Consider the following 18,659-nt stretch of genomic DNA (forward strand, 5'->3'; position numbering starts at 1 on the left):
GCCAGATTCACGAATATTTGCGGCCGTGTAACGTAACCCGTTTACGTTACACCGCCGCAAGTTTTCAGTGTAAGTGCCCGATCCACAAAGCACTTACCTGCAAACTTGCGGCGGTGTATCGTAAACAAGTCCGGCGCAAGCCCGCCCAATTCAAATGGGGCGTGTACCATTTAAATTAGTCGCGCTCCCACGCCGGACGTACTGCGCATACTCAGCATCGAAATTCCCGCCGTGCTTTGCGCAATGTGACGTCATTTTTTCGAACCGCGACGTGCGTAGCGTCCATTCGTATTCCCGGACGCCAAAACAAAAATAATTTGAAATTCGACCCGGAACGACGGCCATACTTTAAAATGGCTCGACTAAAATTAAGCCATGTTAACGGAGGCCTAACTTTGCGACGGGAAAAAATTACTAGCGACGATGTAATGACGGGAAAAACCTTTTGTGGATTGCCGTAACTGCTAATTTGCATACCCGACGCTGGAATACGACACAAACTCCCCCCAGCGGCGGCCAAAGTATTGTATCCTAAGATCCGACGGTGTAAGTCTATCTATGCGGAACTGATTCTATGAATCAGCCGCATAGATATGACGGTGTATCAGGAGATACACCGTCGTATCTCCTCTGTGAATCTGGCCCTAAGCCATTTTCCAAGTTAAAATCTGTATTTTATGCTAGAAAATTACTTAAGACCCCCCCAAACATATATTCTATTTTTTTAGCAGAGACCCGAAAGAATAAAATGGTGATCATTGCAATAATTTGTCATACTGTACTTGCGCAGCGTTTTTTTTTTAAGAATTTATTTATTTATTTTTTTGAGGGAAAAAAAAAACGCTTCAATTAATAAAAAAATAAAACGAAACGGTCAAGTTAATTTAACTTTTTTTTCTTTAACGTGAAATTTTTTTACGTTGAGAATCATGATCTTTATTCTAAGCAGAATCGTGCAGTTCATCATGTGGCATCAGTATTGATTTATTTATAGTGCGTTTCAAAAAAATGCTGCGTAGTTGAGCAAACTTTAGGGTTTCTTCAATGTTTTCATAAAAATTTTCAGGGATATGACAGTCAGTCAAATGGGATAAGTATATTATAAACCTATAGGAAAGATCATATGCAATTGGTTGAACTTAATAAAGGAAATCAATAAATCAATAAAGGATTAAAACAGTTGCATCTTAAAAATAGACTCAAACAGAGGGACTCCGAAAGTCCATAGGAAACGGTCCACCCGACCACCCCTAATGGGAATAAACTTTGCGCGGGTGGCACATCCGAAAAGTTACAATTCAAAACCTGTCCGAAAATGCAAGTGTTGTGTGAGAGGCATGGGGGCACAGAGTTAACAGGGTACCCTGCCTGTCAATTGTCTTGAACAGTCATAAAAACAGACTTGCCCTCAATAGGTGTGGGTCAAGATAAGAGGGGGTGTGTGGGGACGTGGCACATATACCAACACCTATTATGTAACTTTAGGAAATATCAATCGATAACGTAGGGTAAATTGCTTAGTGTCTAACCTTACTAATGACTTTGGGAGTAAGAGGATATCCCATTAAAATGCACTGAAAGATTGAGAATAGAGTAGGAAAATAGGGGGGGGGGGGTCGAAAGAGGGGGAAGTGTGTGTTTGTGTGTGTGCGCCAGGCTAGGATATTGCTAAAGCTTATAGGCATCAAATGCCTTCTTATAGGGCCCGCTGTGAGTGGGTCTGACAGAGGGTGAGGGGTTTCAAGTAGAACGGGACTTTTTAGGTGCTCAAATATTGACACAATTAACATTTACAAAGTTATTTATTTTCATTAAAATATTTAGTAAAATTATAAACATGACTATATCGCACATGTATCAATCCATTTAACTTGTGTATAGTTAAAAACCTTGTTCAGCCAACCCGATGGTCACAGTACCGTATAATGTACTACAACAGTATTTGATTCAAATGATATTTGATCAAGCTACAGATGTCGTCATATTCTCTACTTGTTTCACCATAAACAAGGCTTCTTCAGGAGTTATTGTAGCAAGACAACTGTACAAAACAAATTGGATAAGCATCCAAATATAATAAGGTTAACAAATGTATCTATAAAAAATGTGTATGCATGCATATATATTGAGAGATGGATAGATAGAGAAAGATTATATATATTTATATATATTACACATACACACACACGCACGTATAAAGGTATGGTACTATGTAAGCCAATTTCTTTCAATTAATGTCAATTATTTGATCCCTGACAGATAATCTCCCTAAATAAAATGGCGTAGATTGTAACATGCCTCTGTACTTGCATATAGACCATAAGAGCCTTGCGCGTGTCACTTGGATTTTGAATCTGAATTTTAGGGATGTTGAGCATGGTCTGAGCCAATGGAGTATATTGAACTTTAAGTTCTGTTTCAATCAAATCCTCTGGATTTCACCATAGAAGTGATAAATCTCTCCCTCATCCTCTCCAGTGACCTTTTAAAGACTTGGGAATCGTAAATGTGCATCATCTTATAGCTCAGTGCTCATGCTCTTAATGGGTATTGATTTTTTTTTTTCTTTTTTTTTTTTCGTTAAAATGATACAGCATTTCTTACATTGGGGGTTATTTACTAAAGGAAAATCCACTTTGCACTACAAGTGCAAACTGCACATGAAATTGCACTGAAAGTGCATTTGGAAGTGTAGTCTCTGTAAATCCGAGGGGGACATGCAAAGAAAATAAAAAACAGCATTTTAGCTTGCACATGATTGGATGATAAAATCAGCAGAGCTTCCCCTCATTTCAGATCTACCCCTTAGATTTACAGCAACTGCACTTTCAGTGCGATTTCTTGTAGTGCAAAGTGGATTTGCCTTTTGTAAATAACCCCCAATGTCTCATTCTTCTAGGTTAAAATTGCAAGACCTGCTTGGCAGATTCAATCCTAAACCTTTGCAAAATCAAATGGAACACTCTTCAATATAGTTGGCAAATTGTGTAGAAGATGGCTTCTGTTGCCTTTTATGAATTTTGCAAATAAAACTTGTAGTGTGTGCCAAGGGATCAGATCTGTGTATAACGAAGGTTCCCAATCCCAAGGACTGAGCGCACAAGCTAGGAGCGCAGCGTGTATACTGTAGTCACATTTGTAAATCAAGAGAATTGGTGCAAAAGTCCTAAAGCCAAAACATGGTATTTTTTATCTCTTCACATTTATGAAATGAGTAATCTCCATTTTTATATTGCGCGCTTTGAAGGTATTTTTGGTTCCGATAATGAGCCCTGTGAAGGTCAAGTGCAGGTTTTGATCGACTACAGGGGTGAAGGCACCTGAATAAACAGTGTTTCCTTAGACAAAAATAGATCTTCATGCTAAATCCCAGGCAGATAAAAAGAAAACACAAAATGATGCAGCTTCATTTTTTGTTTTTTTAAACTGTAAGCCGATAAGTTTTACCTGCTATCATCCTCCATGTAATCCCCTGCTCAGCACCACTGAAAAGGGAGAGGGACGGAAATAGGAGCCAATCCCTTGTGTATATGCACACAAGCTGGACAGGAGCATGCTGACAGTTTAAAAGAGCAGAGTGATGGACAGGGTGGCTTTTTCTCAGTCCATGCCCAGTTAGACTGGTGACGGGGAGGGACCAGACTTCACCCCTTGCAGTAGTATAGGTAACTAGGAGGTCACCAATCTGACTATACTGTCAGGTGGAACTGTGTTAATCTTTTAACTGGATGTAAAGAAGTACAAATACTTCGACAATGAAAGTGGTAGGAATAGACGTCTGTAATATAAAAAAACATTGATGCGCAGGCTTTTTTTTTCTTTACAACAGGAGACCCTAAAGATCTCTAAAATCATAAATGTCCCTCTTGCCTGTCGGCGGGTAATGTGATCTGAACCGCACATGTGCAGCTCAGACCACGTTTACGGCCTTCTCTGTGTCAGGGTTGCCAACCATCAGTAAATTTACAAACAGTTTGTAAAATCCGTAATTTTTGCATCTGTCCATAATCAAGTGGCCAAAGACACAAGACTTGGAAGAAAGACCATCTGAAGATGGAAGTGCAGGGGAGAGCACTGACAGTGTATCGCTGGAGGGCTCCGTTTGTAGGTAGGTCTGTCATGTACTAGTATACGGTGCATTATGACTTAAAGTGGTTGTAAAGTCAGAAGGTTTTTTTATCTTGATGCATTCTATACAGTGTGTAGGGAACACTCCCTGTGTATACTGACCAGGCTGTGTCTGAAAGCTCTTGGTTACAACTTCTGATAAGTAGCCAGTGAGAGCCAATCACCATGGTTATGTGTACACTTAAGGCCCCTTTCACACCAGTGGACCAATGGGGTCTGCCTGTCCATTTTTTAGACTGACCTGATCCGACCACCCATTGTTCTCTAAGGGGTGGCGGGTGTCAGTAGACAGGTGTCCACTGTTACTCGCCAGCATTTGATCCGGTCCGCAAAAAAAACGATGGCTGTGGCTGGAAACACGTTTGCTATCTGTCCATCTGTATGAAAGGGGTCCAACACTTTATTTTCATTTTAAAGAGGAAGTAAAGCCTCCTGGAAAAAATAACATAAATACACCCTACAAGACAAAGGCATAATGAGCTAGTATGCATGGCATGGCATACTAGCTCATTATGAATTACTTAGCTGAGATCGACGTCCCCACAGCGGTCGCCATTCCCCTCCTCCGTCTCTGCCATCTCTCCCGGAGTGACTTCCGGGTATTGCGGCTCCTGCGCTGTGACTGGCCGGAGCCGCGATATCACTCCCACTCATGCGTGTGGCACGATCCCTGTTAGAAACGGCGCGCCTGCACCATAGACGTCGGTTCCTGTATTTTTTACAAACATCTTCTAAACGTGTAGGTTTCGGAGATATTTCTTGCACCTACAGGTAAACCTTAATCTAGGCTTACCTGTAGGTAAAGGTGGTCTGTAAGGGTTTACAACCACTTTAAGCATCACCACGGATAAAAATAAATGGGGAAGAAGCACCTCTTTTTGGCATTAAAGGGTTGTCAGGTTTTTTTTTTTTCAGGGATTCGATTTTTCTCTTGGCTCTGTGATTTGGTGTGCCAGCTTTCTTGTTGGACATCCAGCAATGTTTATTTTTTCAGTTGAGGCACCCTTTAAAATTATGGACAGCCTTGTGGCACCCCATTCTAAAATGTCATCTCTCAGGGTGCCGTTCTGTAAGACTACTAGAAATACAGCTACCGGTAAGTGTAACTGGTCATTTTTAAACAAATTTTTAGGCATTTTGCCATGGCACCCCTGAAGAATCCTTGCCTTGGCACCCTGGCTGAAAAAGGCTGGCATACATGGTACTTCTGTTTAGCTGTTAACCCACACCTATTTGGGGTTTCTCAGAAGTCTGTACATTATAATAAAAACCTGCCAGGTTGCTTCTCCACCAGAATAAATGTATTTTGGCTGTAGTTCTACTTTCTATATCTACATGTTCTGGTGTGTAGCATTAAGGAAGCTCATTGATGGATACGCTGGCAATGCCGGAGAAGCCAAACCTGAAGCAATATTTTTAAGGCAACATACATCCCATCAACCCCTCATATATTTGTATGCCATTCCACAATAATGGCAAGGTGCCATGCAGAATGATGAAGCCAGCCCAAAGATTAGGTGATATGAAATTTGTAGGGAGACATGCTTCGGGCACATTACATAGAGTTCTGAAAAATGGTTTATTGTGAAGAATGGCTACACTATGACTGTTCTGAGAATACAGAATGTTCTATATTGAGGGTGTGTGTTGTGTAAGGAGGGGTTCATCAAAGTGTTTATCCTCTGCAGCTCAGATTGTTTCCAATTCCCATCTAACACGCCCCGTCCTGTAAATATTCATGTTGCGTGTATGAACCATCTTGTTGGTTTTCATAATTGCTAAAACAACCAAAACACCTAGCAATAGATGAAGCCTAAAACTTTCTTCTTCATACCTAGATGTTTTTGATTTTATAAAGCTGCACCTCTTGTAAATGTAACCAACAGGTTATCCAGGTTAAGTTTTTAGTAGAAAAATGCTGCAGTTCCTATGGATGTTGTCTGTGTACAGCAGCCCCCCTAATATTTACCTGATCCCCATCTCTGTCCATTGATGTCCACCAGTGTCTCGGTTGTCCATGACTCTGCCTTCTGATTGGCTAAGAGACAGTAGCGGCACCATTGGCTCCACCAAAAGTCAGTTGGCCAATCGGGAGAGAGAGAGAGAGAGAGAGGGGGCAGGGCCACGTCACCATGTCTAAATGGACACTGTGCTGGGACTTGGCTCGGTGCCCCCATAGCAAGCTGCTTGCTGTGGGGGCACTTGACAGTGAGCAGCCAGGAGCACAGAAGAGGGACCCAAGGAGTGGAGGATCTGGGCTGCTCTGTGCAAAACCACTGCACAGAGCAGGTAAATGTTTTTCATTTTTATAGAAAAAAACACCAGACTTTACAGTCACTTTAAGCAGTCAGAGCTGCAAGATGAAGAAAACTTTAATTCATACAATCTGCAAGTGGCTCCTGCGTTCAGCCTCTGCACTATCATCAGTGTGCAGGAAGCGGTGGTCTCTGCTGCAGGTATCATTGAGATCTCTATTCTTTCTGCTTGCATACGGCTCTGGAGAGACTCCTTGTAAAGCTGCACACTAAAGCCAAGGGAATCCAGAGACCATTCGAATGGTCTCTTAATTCCTGGATTCCCTTGGAGCCAAGTTTGCTGTCCATTTATGATATTTTCATGGAAGATAAACCAACATTTTGAATGTTTGTAAACATTTGATCATTATCTTGTAAAATCAACCTGCTTGACATTTGTCCCCTAGTGTCCATTTAATGAACTTTAGTTGAAATGCATAGAGTTAATGTGATGTGCTTTTTTGAGGAATGACATTATGTGTAATTCTTGTTTACATATATGACTTACTACTTGTATGCATCATGTTTCTATTTTACATGTATTTTAAATGTTTGTATCAATAAATCCTTTAATTCAACCTCATTGTTCCAATTCCAAGTGTCTTTTGGTGCATCCAAGGTCCCGTCCTATCTTCCATTTGTTATAGTTTTTGAGACATTGGTGCAAGTTCATTCAGATTTCTAATACCAACTGCAAATAAAGGAAGTTTGCACAAGCTGTTGACCTTTTTGTTTTTAAGCTTCTTGAGAGAGTTGTTGCCAAGCCATTCTTAAATGCCTGCAGTGCCCCATAAAAGATGCCTAGATCAGGGCCCGACAAATCCCGGTCGCCATGGCGACTAGACATAGGGTCCTGGCGACTTGGCTTGGAAGGGGGGGCAGGTGGTGAGCCGTTGGTATTACAAGTTATTACCACCAGATGTGTAAGCTGGCGCCATCTGGTGGTGGCCATTAGTATTACAAGTTAAACAGCAATTCTAATGTAATTTTTCACTATTTTCACTGCCATCTTCTTCCCTCTAATTAGAACCCCCAAACATTATATATATTTTTTATTTTAACACCCTAGAGAATAAAAAGGCGATCGTTGCAATACTTTCTGTCACGCTGTATTTGCGCAGCGGTCTTACAAGCGCACTTTTTTGGGACAAAATTACACTTTTTTTAATTAAAAAATAAGACAACAGTAAAGTTATCCCCATTTTTTTTAATATTATGAAAGATAATGTTATGCCGAGTAAATTGATACCTAACATGTCACGCTTCAAAATTACGTCCACTCGTGGAATGGCGACAAACTTTTACCCTTTAAAATCTCCATAGGCGACATTTAAAAAAATTCTACAGGTTGCATGTTTTGAGTTACAGAGGAGGTCTAGGGCTAGAATTATTGCTCTCGCTCTACCAATAGCAGCGATACCTCACATGTGTGGTTTGAACACCGTTTACATATGCGGGCGCTGCTCACATATGTGTTCGCCTCTGCGTGCAAGGTCGTCGGGACAGGGCGCGTTTTCTGGCTCCTAACTTTTTTAGCTGGCTCCTAGATTCCAAGCAAATTTGTCAAACCCTGGCCTAGATATTTAATGACTTTTTTCAAGCAGCGTTTTGGTAAACCTGCTGGCCCTAAGGGCTCATTAGCCCTGGTTCACACTTGTACAATTTGACATGTCAAATCGGCATTTGCCGGCAATGGCACCGTCCTAATTTTTTATTTATTTTTTCTACCTCTAAAATCTCCCCTTGAATATGCCTTTAAATGCCCCCAATGTGCATGGCACATAAAATAACACTGAGCTGCTTGTAAATGCAGAAGAAAAGAAAATGCAGCAGCCTTGCCTAGATTTCGAATGCAGTTGCATGGTGTCCAGACTTGGGGTATTGAGTGTATTGGTGCTGAACAAGAATAACAGTCATTTATATAATGCAATGGTGTCCTTTAGATTTCCCTCTGTAGTAGTAGCAGATGCCTCATCAGGGCAGTCAGTATATGGCTCAGTAGATTGAGAAGTGGGGATGAGGGATGCGATTTCTCATCATCCTCAGTGGTACCCGCTCTTTGACAAGTAAATGGAGTGTTCTGACAGGTTTACTGGGTAGTTTTTCTGTTAAGGCAGAGGAAGCATCAAGGCTTGTATTGTCTTTTGTACTGGAAAAGTGGAATAATCTTCACTTGACACAATTTCATTGCACAGTAAGTGTATCAATGGGGGCTATGGGCAGCAGAGCTGATATTTAAAACGATAAGGCAGTGCCATGGAAGTTTTGGCTGAAAGTGGTTATAAACTCTTACATATACCCAGTGAAGTGACTGCCCTCAGGTGATACACAAAGATAACATCTCCTACATAAGTTGTACCTGTTTATCTGCAGTCATTTCTTTATGTCCATTTAAAGTCAAAAATGTATAAAGCAGGGGTCTCAAACTGGCAGCCCTCCACCTGTTGCAAAACTCAAAATCCCATTATGCTTCTGCCTGTGGGAGTCATGCTTTTAACTGCCAGCTTTGCAATGCCTCATGGGACTTGTAGTTTAACAGCTGGAGGCTGCCAGTGTGAGACCCCTGGTATAAAGCTTGTCTGAGCTTTCAGAAAACTGGTTGGAGAGCTTAAATTGCATTCTGCAGAGCTCAGTGAGGAGAGCTCTGAGAGCTGATTGGAGGGACACATCCCCCTGCACACAGGAACACTCAGTTGGACACTCTTCCCCTGCCACCATTTTTTATTTTTTCAGAAGTGATTCATGCTGATAGCAGAGGAGCAAAGCAGCAGACAGATGGCACGAAGGCCAGCCATGAATGTCGCTCAGTTCAGCAGGAACCGGCCGAGATTTGAAACCTTAAAGCGGAAAGCCCGCTAAAAAAAATATATTAAAAGCCAGCAGCTACAAATACTGCAGCTGCTGACTTTTAATGGACACTTGCCTGTCCTGGGTGTCCACAATGTCGGCAGTCGAAGCTGAGCAATCACTCTGCTCTCAGCTGCCATCCTCTGTGAGGGAATGAAGAAATGAAGCGTTGCGGCTTCACTTCCCGGGTTCCCTACTGCGCATGCGTGAGTCACGCTGCGCGTCTTCACTAGTCCCCGCTGTGTACAGAGTAGGTGCCGGAATTGGCGTAGATCACCGAAGTGATCTATGCCAGGAAGTGGGAGCAAATGCCTGTATTAGACAGGTATCTGCTCCCCCCTCCCCCCTGAAAGGTGCCAAATGTGACACTGGAGGAAGGTTTCAAAAAGTGCAAGTTCCCATTTTAGCTGGAACTCCACTTTAATGGACAGGCTGAATGTAGCAAGTTTGTCAACTTGCGTACAACCAGCTTGCTGGTTTTACTTGCGATTTTTGCAAGCAATAATCACTGTTTTCTCCTGGATGGAGGGGGGCAGCTTCCCTCGCCCGCCCCCCATGCTGGGAGTAATTTTCGGCAGAAGGGATTGCCCTGTTATCTCTGTTTGTGTTGATGGCGGAATCATGCAAATCTTTCCTGCAACTCGTGGTTGCAGGAAATAAATTTGTATAGTCTATGGCAGGGGTCTCCAAACTGCGGCCCTTTGCAAGCCTTTATCCGGCCCTCAGGGCTGTATTCCTCCCACTGATATGAGGCACTATTCTTCCCACTGTCTCCAACAAGGGGGCACTTTTTCTTCCACTGATACCAATGATGAGATACAATTACTCCTACTAATAGGGGCACTACTCCTTATCCTACTGATCGCAAACTATGAGGCCATATTTATTCTCACCAATGCTGGGCCCGGGGGTTTTTCTACCCCCGCTGGCCACAATCCGGCCCTCCTAATGACTGAAGAACAATAAAGTGGCCCTTTGTTTGAAAAGTTTGGAGACCCCTGGTCTATGGCCTACCTTAGCGCTTTTAATTAAGACAAGTACACACTATAGAGGGTTATGCTTTGTTCATATTTCATGTCTGAGACTTGACACCACTTAAATATTTTGTGACAATTCATAACACTAAAGTGGCTCTGGACACGTTTGTTGTTTTTTATTTTTAGCTGTATTTTTGTTCTAAAAATGATTTGAATTGCTTCTACTTGGAGTATTCTATTAAGACAATGCACTGATGAGGATTTCTACGAAGAGTGCGGTCATACATCCATTATCTGGAGGAATTTGAGGTTTTGTTTCTCCTGCAGTTAATCCCTTGACAAGGGAGCCGTTGTGTCCTTGAGATGTGGAGGTGTGTCTGGTCTGCACATACCTGGCAGCTTATCGTTCTAACAAATTGTCTGATACAGTTGTGAGTACTATTGTCAGATGTGGAGAGCAGAGGAAAGTGACCACACAGCAGCCTGTCTATGTGTCACTATGAACCATTATCAGGCCAGGCTGCTGCAGTGTGCATAGGGGCAAGCAGAGATTCAGCTGACTCAGCACATGGCTCGTCCTCAGCAGTTGATCGAATTCCTGCGGCATACTGAAAATAGATTCAATCCTCTGATGTCAGACGAAGGACTGCAGTGGTGGTAATCGCGCTGTGTTGGTCGCTGTGCCAGTTGAGGGTACTTGAACCGAGTTGTTTAGAAACCGCTAGATCTTTGTATCCTCCTGATTTTCATCAAGCAATACTTCATGGCAGCTTGAGTCTCAAGTTGTTTGTATTGAAGTTGTCCTTATCTAGTTACTTTGTACAGATAATGGCAGTTCAGCCTTTGAAAGCCGCTATGAGCCCTTCTCGCCCCTAAAGTGAGCGCTGAAATCTGTCGTGCTTCCCAAGCTTTAAACGGGATAAGCACAGCTTGACGACTGTTATAAAGTATTTTGGAGCATCAAGATCCAGTATAAATGTTCTCATTGGTTTATTGAATGGTGGGGATATCCATTGCGATGTGTTCTGCAAATGCTAGCCATTCGTCTGTGAATAGTATGCAAAAGAAAATTGCTCTTGGTGTAATTCACTAACAAAATTTACCTAAATGATTGGTGACAAACGGCAGCACTCACAAATATGTACACACCATATCCAACACATTATATATGTGTTGTGCTGTCATGTATATGTGATAAGACGCCTTGGTTGTGATTAGGCAAACAAAAGTCCATCTTTGGAATAGATGTGTAAGCGTGGATAAGCCCTGATTCGCACTAATGCCATTTGACATTTGCTGGCAATGGCACCGTCCTAAAAGATGCAGTGCTGCACTAATTTCAAAAGATAGTTTCTGTACTACTTTTTGCAATTATGGCATTTCTCCGATTTACATTGACATCTGTGCAGAAACCTGCACAGATATCACTATAATTGCGGTCAAAATCGGGACTGACAAGCGGGAGTGAAATTGTGCAAATTCAGCTGTACTCACACGGCTTCATTCCCGCAGCCCAGGGTGAACATGGGCTTAGGCCCCCTTTCACACTGAGGAGTTATTCAAAACTCCTGCCCAGCATTCTCAATGTGAAAGCCCGAGGGCTTTCATACAGAGGCGATGCGCTGGCGGGAGGGAAAATAATCTCCTGCAAGCAGCATCTTTAAAGCGGTAAGAGGAGCGGTGTGTATACTGCTCCCTCACCGCTCCTTCCCTTTGAAAACAATGGGACACTGCAGTAATACCGCCCGCAATGCGCCTCTGCAGAGGCCGAAGTCCGCTGCAATTCCGACGGTATAGTGCCGCTATTTTTAGCGGCACTATACCGCCATTGTACCTCCCGCCCCAGTGTGAAATGGGCCTTAGAGTCCAAAGACCAATTGTAATCCACAAGGTAAAAATGGTGTCTTTCCAATTTCAATTGGTGCAAACACCCAGTGCTCCCCACAGGATAGATGAGACAAATCTATTTTCTTAATAGATATTAAGACCTTCCAAGGTCTATATGTGCATAAGTGAGCAATCGCCCCTCCGTTTTGGGTATAAACCGCCTCAGCTATTCAGCCCACTTAGTGGACTCCAATGATGAAACTCCTCACAACAGTTATCCTTTATGGCGCTCCAAAACCCAATCACACGGTATACCATATGGACGAGGAAAACAAACTCATTGCGCAGCGTTCTACTTGCAGCAAAGATGGTAAAATAGGCTTATTGGAAACATAGGTTCATCCAACACCCTCCACGCGTGCTATGTCATTGCTGCTACGTGCCTAGCCTGACGTACGTTTCGTCAAATGGGACTTTTTCTGTGAGGCTTGTCTGTGTAGCTGGGTACATATCACTGGGACGTAGAGGCGACTGGAAGTGACGCAGATGAGCTTGGCGCTCATGGATGCACATATTTTGTTTACGGTTTGAATGTGAGTACTACTTGTGCAATAAGCGCATTTGTAGTTAAAACGTACTACACTATCCTGGGATTCCTTTTACCTTCCCTGCTATCATATATGCACGGAATCCGGAGACCCCTTGCACCACGGAAGAAACAGCCCCTCCCCACAAACGGGGACCACATCCAGGGATTACCCAAAGCACTATCCAGGCAGGCTGGATTACGCTGGATACATTCAGGCTTTGCTTATATGCTGTAACCTCACAGCAGTGAGATAGGGGGCCATCCGTTTGCCTTAGCAGAAGGCACTGAAGAGACATCACTCTGCACATTTGCACCTTAGTAGAAGGCATGAAAGAAGCCATCGCCTTGCACACATCACCTTTTTTATGTGCGATGGCACATTTTGTACTTTTTATTTCCTTTTTTTCATCACATTTTAGAATTTACCACGTTCACCTAATGCACCTTTGCATTTCATTGCATGCTTATTTTACATATTTCTCAGCAGATGTGATTGTTTCAGAGCAGATGTCATTTGCACTTGTACTATTTGAAGTTTTTTTCCATGATTATTTTGCATTGTGTTGCATACCGCGTCGGCATTTGAGGTTTATTTGGACACTATATTGTTTGGCACGTTATTTATTTTTCCACTTGTAAAATATTTTGTACTTTGCACCTATTATTGCTTTTATGCTTGTGCGTTTTTATATTAATTGCTTTTATGCTTGTGCGTTTTTATACTTTTTTTGCATATTTTATCAACGGCTCAGCACTACTTTTTATATTCATGCACCCTCAGGTCTTGGTTTTACCTTTCAGTGTTTTGAAGCAGTTTATTCATACTTAACCCCTTCACAGCTGTCATTCAGCTGTACCACAGTAGAGCGTGAATACTCATATTTATATCACTTTCTGATGAACCGGATGAAAACCACTTTTTGCGGGTCCCTATCGGCCACCTCCCATCTGTGTGTTCTTCGATTTGAAAAGAAAAAACAAAAGGAGTAGAGCTGTTAACAATTGGCTGAACAGAAGTTGCATCCAATCTTATGCATCTGCTGTTCATGTATTCTGACAGGAGAAGTTTCCTCCATCTGTACTGTATAGCGAGTATGTTCGTTTTTTTTTTTTTTTTTTTTTTTTTTTTTTAGCACGCAGTTTGTGTGTGTACATGGCATTAGGCTGATGACCCTATTGTTGCAGCCAGAAAATATACAGATGAGATTTTTGGGCATTGATGTGGCTTTCCTGATCTGCATGCTTGTTTCTGGTTGCTATTACAAAGTATTGATGCTGGTGGGACAGCAGAACAGCCGGGCAACTTGCATCTTTAAAGCGGAGGTTCACCCTTAAACATCTATATATCATTACATCCAGCATACTTCCGACATCAACAGTATGCTGTTTTTTTTTGCCGTACATACTGTTTTATTATTCCCCCCCCCCCGGCTTCCGGGTTCTAGCTCCCGCGGGAGTGGGCGTTCCTATTCGGAGGTTAGATTATTGACGTCTGGTGAAAAACTTCCCCTGGCGCATAAGGCGCGTCACGAATTTTCCGTAAGTCGGCTCTATATGGCGCCTGCGCAATCAGCTCTACACAGCGGGCGCAGGTGCCGTATAGAGCCGACTCGCAGGTCGGCTACTTACGGAAAACTGGTGACGTGCCTTATGTGCCAGGGGAAGTTTTTCACCAGACGTCAATCATCTAACCTCTGAATAGGGACGCCCACTCCCGCAGGAGCCAGAACCCGGAAGCCGGGGGGAAAATAACAAAACTGTATGTACGGCAAAAAAAAAAAAAACAGCCTACTGTAGATGTCGGAAGTATGCTGGATGTAATGGTATATAATTGTTTTAGGGTGAACCTCCGCTTTAAGTGCCGGTTCACACAGGGGCAGCACGACTTGCCACGCAACTCTGCAAGGCGATCTGCACACGACTTCAGTGGCGACTTGCAAAATGACTTCTGTATTGAAGTCAATGCAAGTCGCCCCAAAGTCGTACAGGAACCTTTTTCTAAGTCGGAGCGACTTGAGTCGCTCCTATTAGAACGGTTTCATAGTACAGAACAGAGCGCGACTTGTCAGGCGGCTAAGTCGCCTGACAAGTCGCCCCTGTGTGAACCGGCACTAAGGGGTCTGTAATTGCCGCTGACGTGTTTTTATCTCTGAAAAGCTTAAGGCCTGTATGAAAAATACTGCTTTGGAATCGATCGTAGTATGATCTGATCATTGGTACACAGATTTCCATAGCTGATCTCGACAGTTCACCACATTAGTATACGAACGGACAAGCATGAACATTTTCCTTGTACGACACCAGTTCGTACGATTTTTGTTTTGAATATTTAAGTATTCTGGTCTTCATGACCTGGATACATGTGGGGTGACTGGTGTGTCTTTCACCCTGGATCAGTATCCGTCACTGCAGGGGCACATAGAAAACATTTGTACCTCATTCATACCACAGCACTGGGTTTTTCTGCAGATAACTGGATGGCTCAGCAAGTCGCCTAATCTCAGGGCACTACACTGTGCAGAGGCCTGACTAGAGTGTACACTGCCAATGAATTTTTATTTATTATTAAAGCTGTTAAGTTGTAAAACCCAAGACGGTTGCTGTTGCTACACAGCAGATCCATTTTAACACATGGCTTATGTGTATATACTCTTACAGACCCATCTTAAAAAAAAAAAAAGGCCTCAGTATTGTGCACTTTGTACAAGATTTCCCCAGTCATAGACACATTTTTTTTTTTTTTTTTTCTTAATTCTCAAGGGAAGCATTCCTTATGTCTCTTGTAACCTGCTGTCTTCACTTTTATCTTTTGTGTGTTCAAAAGACACTAAATCGAAAGAAAAGTGTGGTGCGTACCTATTTTGCCTTCTTCCTTAATGCTCTTGCTAGTATCGTTTTAAAATTTCCAATAAATGTTATGAATTTTCTGCATGACAAAGTTATTACTTTTTTTAATTATTATTTTTATGCAGCATTGTTAAAGTTGAACTCTGTCATAAATCTAGACCTTTGTATTAAAATTTTGGGGGTTATTTGCGAAAGGCAAATCCACTTTGCACTAAAAGTGCAAACTACAAGTGCAAAGTGCACTTGAATTTGCAGTCGCTGTAATTCTGAGGGGTAGATCTGAAATGAGCTGATTTTATTATCCAATCATGTGCAAGCTAAAACGCTGTTTTTTTTATCTTCCTTGCATGTCCCCCTCGGATCTACAGCGACTGCACTTCCAGGTGCACTTTGCACTTGTAGTTTACACTTGTAATGCAAAGTGGACTTGCCTTTAGTAAATGACCCCCTTAGTCTTGATTTTGTACAGTTTTATTTAAACCCATTTGAACTCTTGTCTTGCAGCCCTTTTCTGCAAAGTTAACTACTCCCAGCAAGAACTTGCATAATCAGCTTCTGTCTTCCCTGAAAAACACGACCTCGCAGCCAGTTCTCACCTCCAAAGCCAGACTTCACTCCACTGAACAGCGGCGGGGAAGTGTGGGGAGGAGCGTAGTGACTGTCAGAGTGACATCACCACCTGGAGGAAACCAGCAAAGTGCCGGTAAGAGGATTATTGGTAAATTGGTTATATGGAATTTTTGAAAAAAAAGCTTCATATTGTATTTTATAAATACTGCAGGGAAAAAATATGGATGTGTAGCCCATAGCAACCAGAATTGTATTACATTAAAGGAGTTGTAAAGGAAATTTTGCCTAAAATTAATGTCTGCAAGGTAGAGAGACAGAATAGTGTAATGATTCTATTAAACAAGTAAATACCTATTAAATTCCTTCATCTATATCACCTCCGGCATTCTAGTTTCTGTTCTCTCATTCACTTCCTGGTTTGCATCGCTCGTTCATGTAAGAACTACATTTCCCAGTATGCATTGCGGCACGCCCAGTAATTCACACCTCCATGAAGTCTCTAACACGTAGAGAGCGTCCTGCCACACAGATGTAGTTCCCAGGAGGGGGTGAGCACGTTACTGACCACCGCAGTAAAGCCTCCCATCACGGTGGTCAGTAAAATCAGACAAGCAGGAAGTGAACAGAACAGAGAAGAAATAGAGCAACTTCTGAGCAAAAACGAACAAAGAGGAAGTGAAAAGAGGAACGTCTGCAGGTAAAAGGATGCTTATTATGAAAAAAAATAATTCCTTTACAACCCCTTTAAGGGCTGGATATCGCCAATCTTGTAAATGCAATAAATGCAATATTTTTAACTTTTTTTGCTATACTAAAACTCCCCAAAAAATCTATAAAAAATTGAAATTTTTCCTCAGTTTAGGCCGATACGTATTCTACATATTTTTGGTAAAAGAAATCACAATAAGCATATATTGATTGATTTTGCGCAAAAGTTATAGCTTCTACAAAATAAAGGATAGTTTTATGGCATTTATATTTATTTATTTTTTACTAGTAATGGGGATCAGCGATTTTATCGTGACTGCGACTTTATGGCGGACACATCGGACACTTTTGACACATTTTTGGGACCATTTTTACAGCGATCAGTGCTATAAAAATGCACTGATTACTGTGAAAATGACACTGGCTGTTCCCGATGAGAGGGAACAGACAATCAGTGACAGTGTCACTAGGCAGAATGGGGAGAGGCATGTTTACACTTGCCTCTCCCCGTTCTGCAGCTCTGTGACCCGATTGCGGGACACCGGCGGACATAGAGTCTGGGCACAGTCACCGAGCTCGCTGCAGGTGCGCGTGCTCGGCAGGAATTTCAAAGTGATGTGTGTGTGTGTATATACGTTGCTTTGCCCAGCTGTGCCATTCTGCTGACGTAAATGCAGGAGCTGATTGGGAACCGGTTAAAGTGGTTGTAAAGGCTTAAAGCGAAGCTCACCCAAAAGGTGAAATTCCGCATTAAGGCCTCCTCCCTCGCTCCGTTTTATGAAATGGCACTTGGGGGTGGAGGAGAGCATATTTTGACAGGTACCCTCTCCCACTTTTGCTCCGACCACCTAGGCGATCGACGCAAAAGTTTGCCTCCCCTCTCCTTCGCAGTCTTGCCCGAAGACACTTGGACCATTCACTATGCGCAGCGGGCACCTGGCTTTGAAGCCACAGGCGGTCACAGCTGGGTGCCCACAGTTAAGGTGTCGGAGACAGAAGATGGGTGGTGAAAATGGTTGGGGTGAGAACAGTCCTGGATTGTGGTGTAGGGGAGTTTTAAAAGTCAGCAGCTACAGTTGAAACTCCCCTTGAAGGTTTTCACCCAAGCTTTATCTGCATTGGGGGAAAAAAAAATTGTACTTTCACCTCCCTACTGCCCGCCTCTAAATACCCTTTGTGAACAAGGCCGTTGCGGCTGAAACACATCAGGCAAGTTTAACTTGTTTGTTTTAAATTTGTTTTAACTTTACGAGAACTTTATGCACTCAAGCAAACTTTTCAGACGACAGGGATGGTTAGATTCTGGTTTGATTGGTGCCTGTTTCTTCTAGTAGTGTCAGGCAGTAATTGAGAGTAAATATCTAAAAAACATATTTTTGTTGCTCAGAATAAATACATCCCATATGAAAGTCCATAACAATGAATGTTTTGTAGATGCAGTGCATCCACAAGGTATTCTACAAGCTATATCCCGTACTGACAACATGAAAGATGTTTGTTTGCAATCTTGTCAAATTTTTTAAAATAAAAAACACATGTACATAAAAATGTAGTCTTTGCTCAGTTCTTTGTTGAAGCACCTTTGGCAACAATTGTGGCCTCAAGTCTTTGAGTATGCTACAAGCTTGCACACCTATTTTTGGGCAGTTTTTTCCATTCTCCCTTGCAGGACCTCTCAAGCTCCATCAGGCTGAATAGGGATTGACCGGTGCACAGACATTTTCAGATCTCTCCAGAGATGTTCAACCGGGTTCTGGCTGGGCCACGCAAGGACATTCACGTAGCCACGCCTTTGTTATCTGGGCTTTGTGCCTAGGGTTGTTGTCCTGCTGGAAGATGAACCTTCGCCCCAGTCTAAGGTGCACAGTGCTC

The 18,659-nt window shown here is 42.5% G+C and overlaps 1 protein-coding gene across 1 annotated transcript in view; it reads left to right on the forward strand.

The window, feature by feature from the left end:
* Window positions 1–18,659, forward strand: part of LOC120940047 (microtubule-associated tumor suppressor 1 homolog) — a 129,234-nt gene that overhangs the window by 81,147 nt on the left and 29,428 nt on the right. The window contains exon 3 of the mRNA XM_040352623.1: window positions 16,014–16,212. Coding sequence (XP_040208557.1) covers window positions 16,014–16,212 — 199 coding nt within the window. The remainder of the gene's footprint in view (window positions 1–16,013; window positions 16,213–18,659) is intronic.

This window comes from Rana temporaria, chromosome 1 (genome assembly GCF_905171775.1).
Source record: "Rana temporaria chromosome 1, aRanTem1.1, whole genome shotgun sequence".
Taxonomy (NCBI): domain Eukaryota; kingdom Metazoa; phylum Chordata; class Amphibia; order Anura; family Ranidae; genus Rana; species Rana temporaria.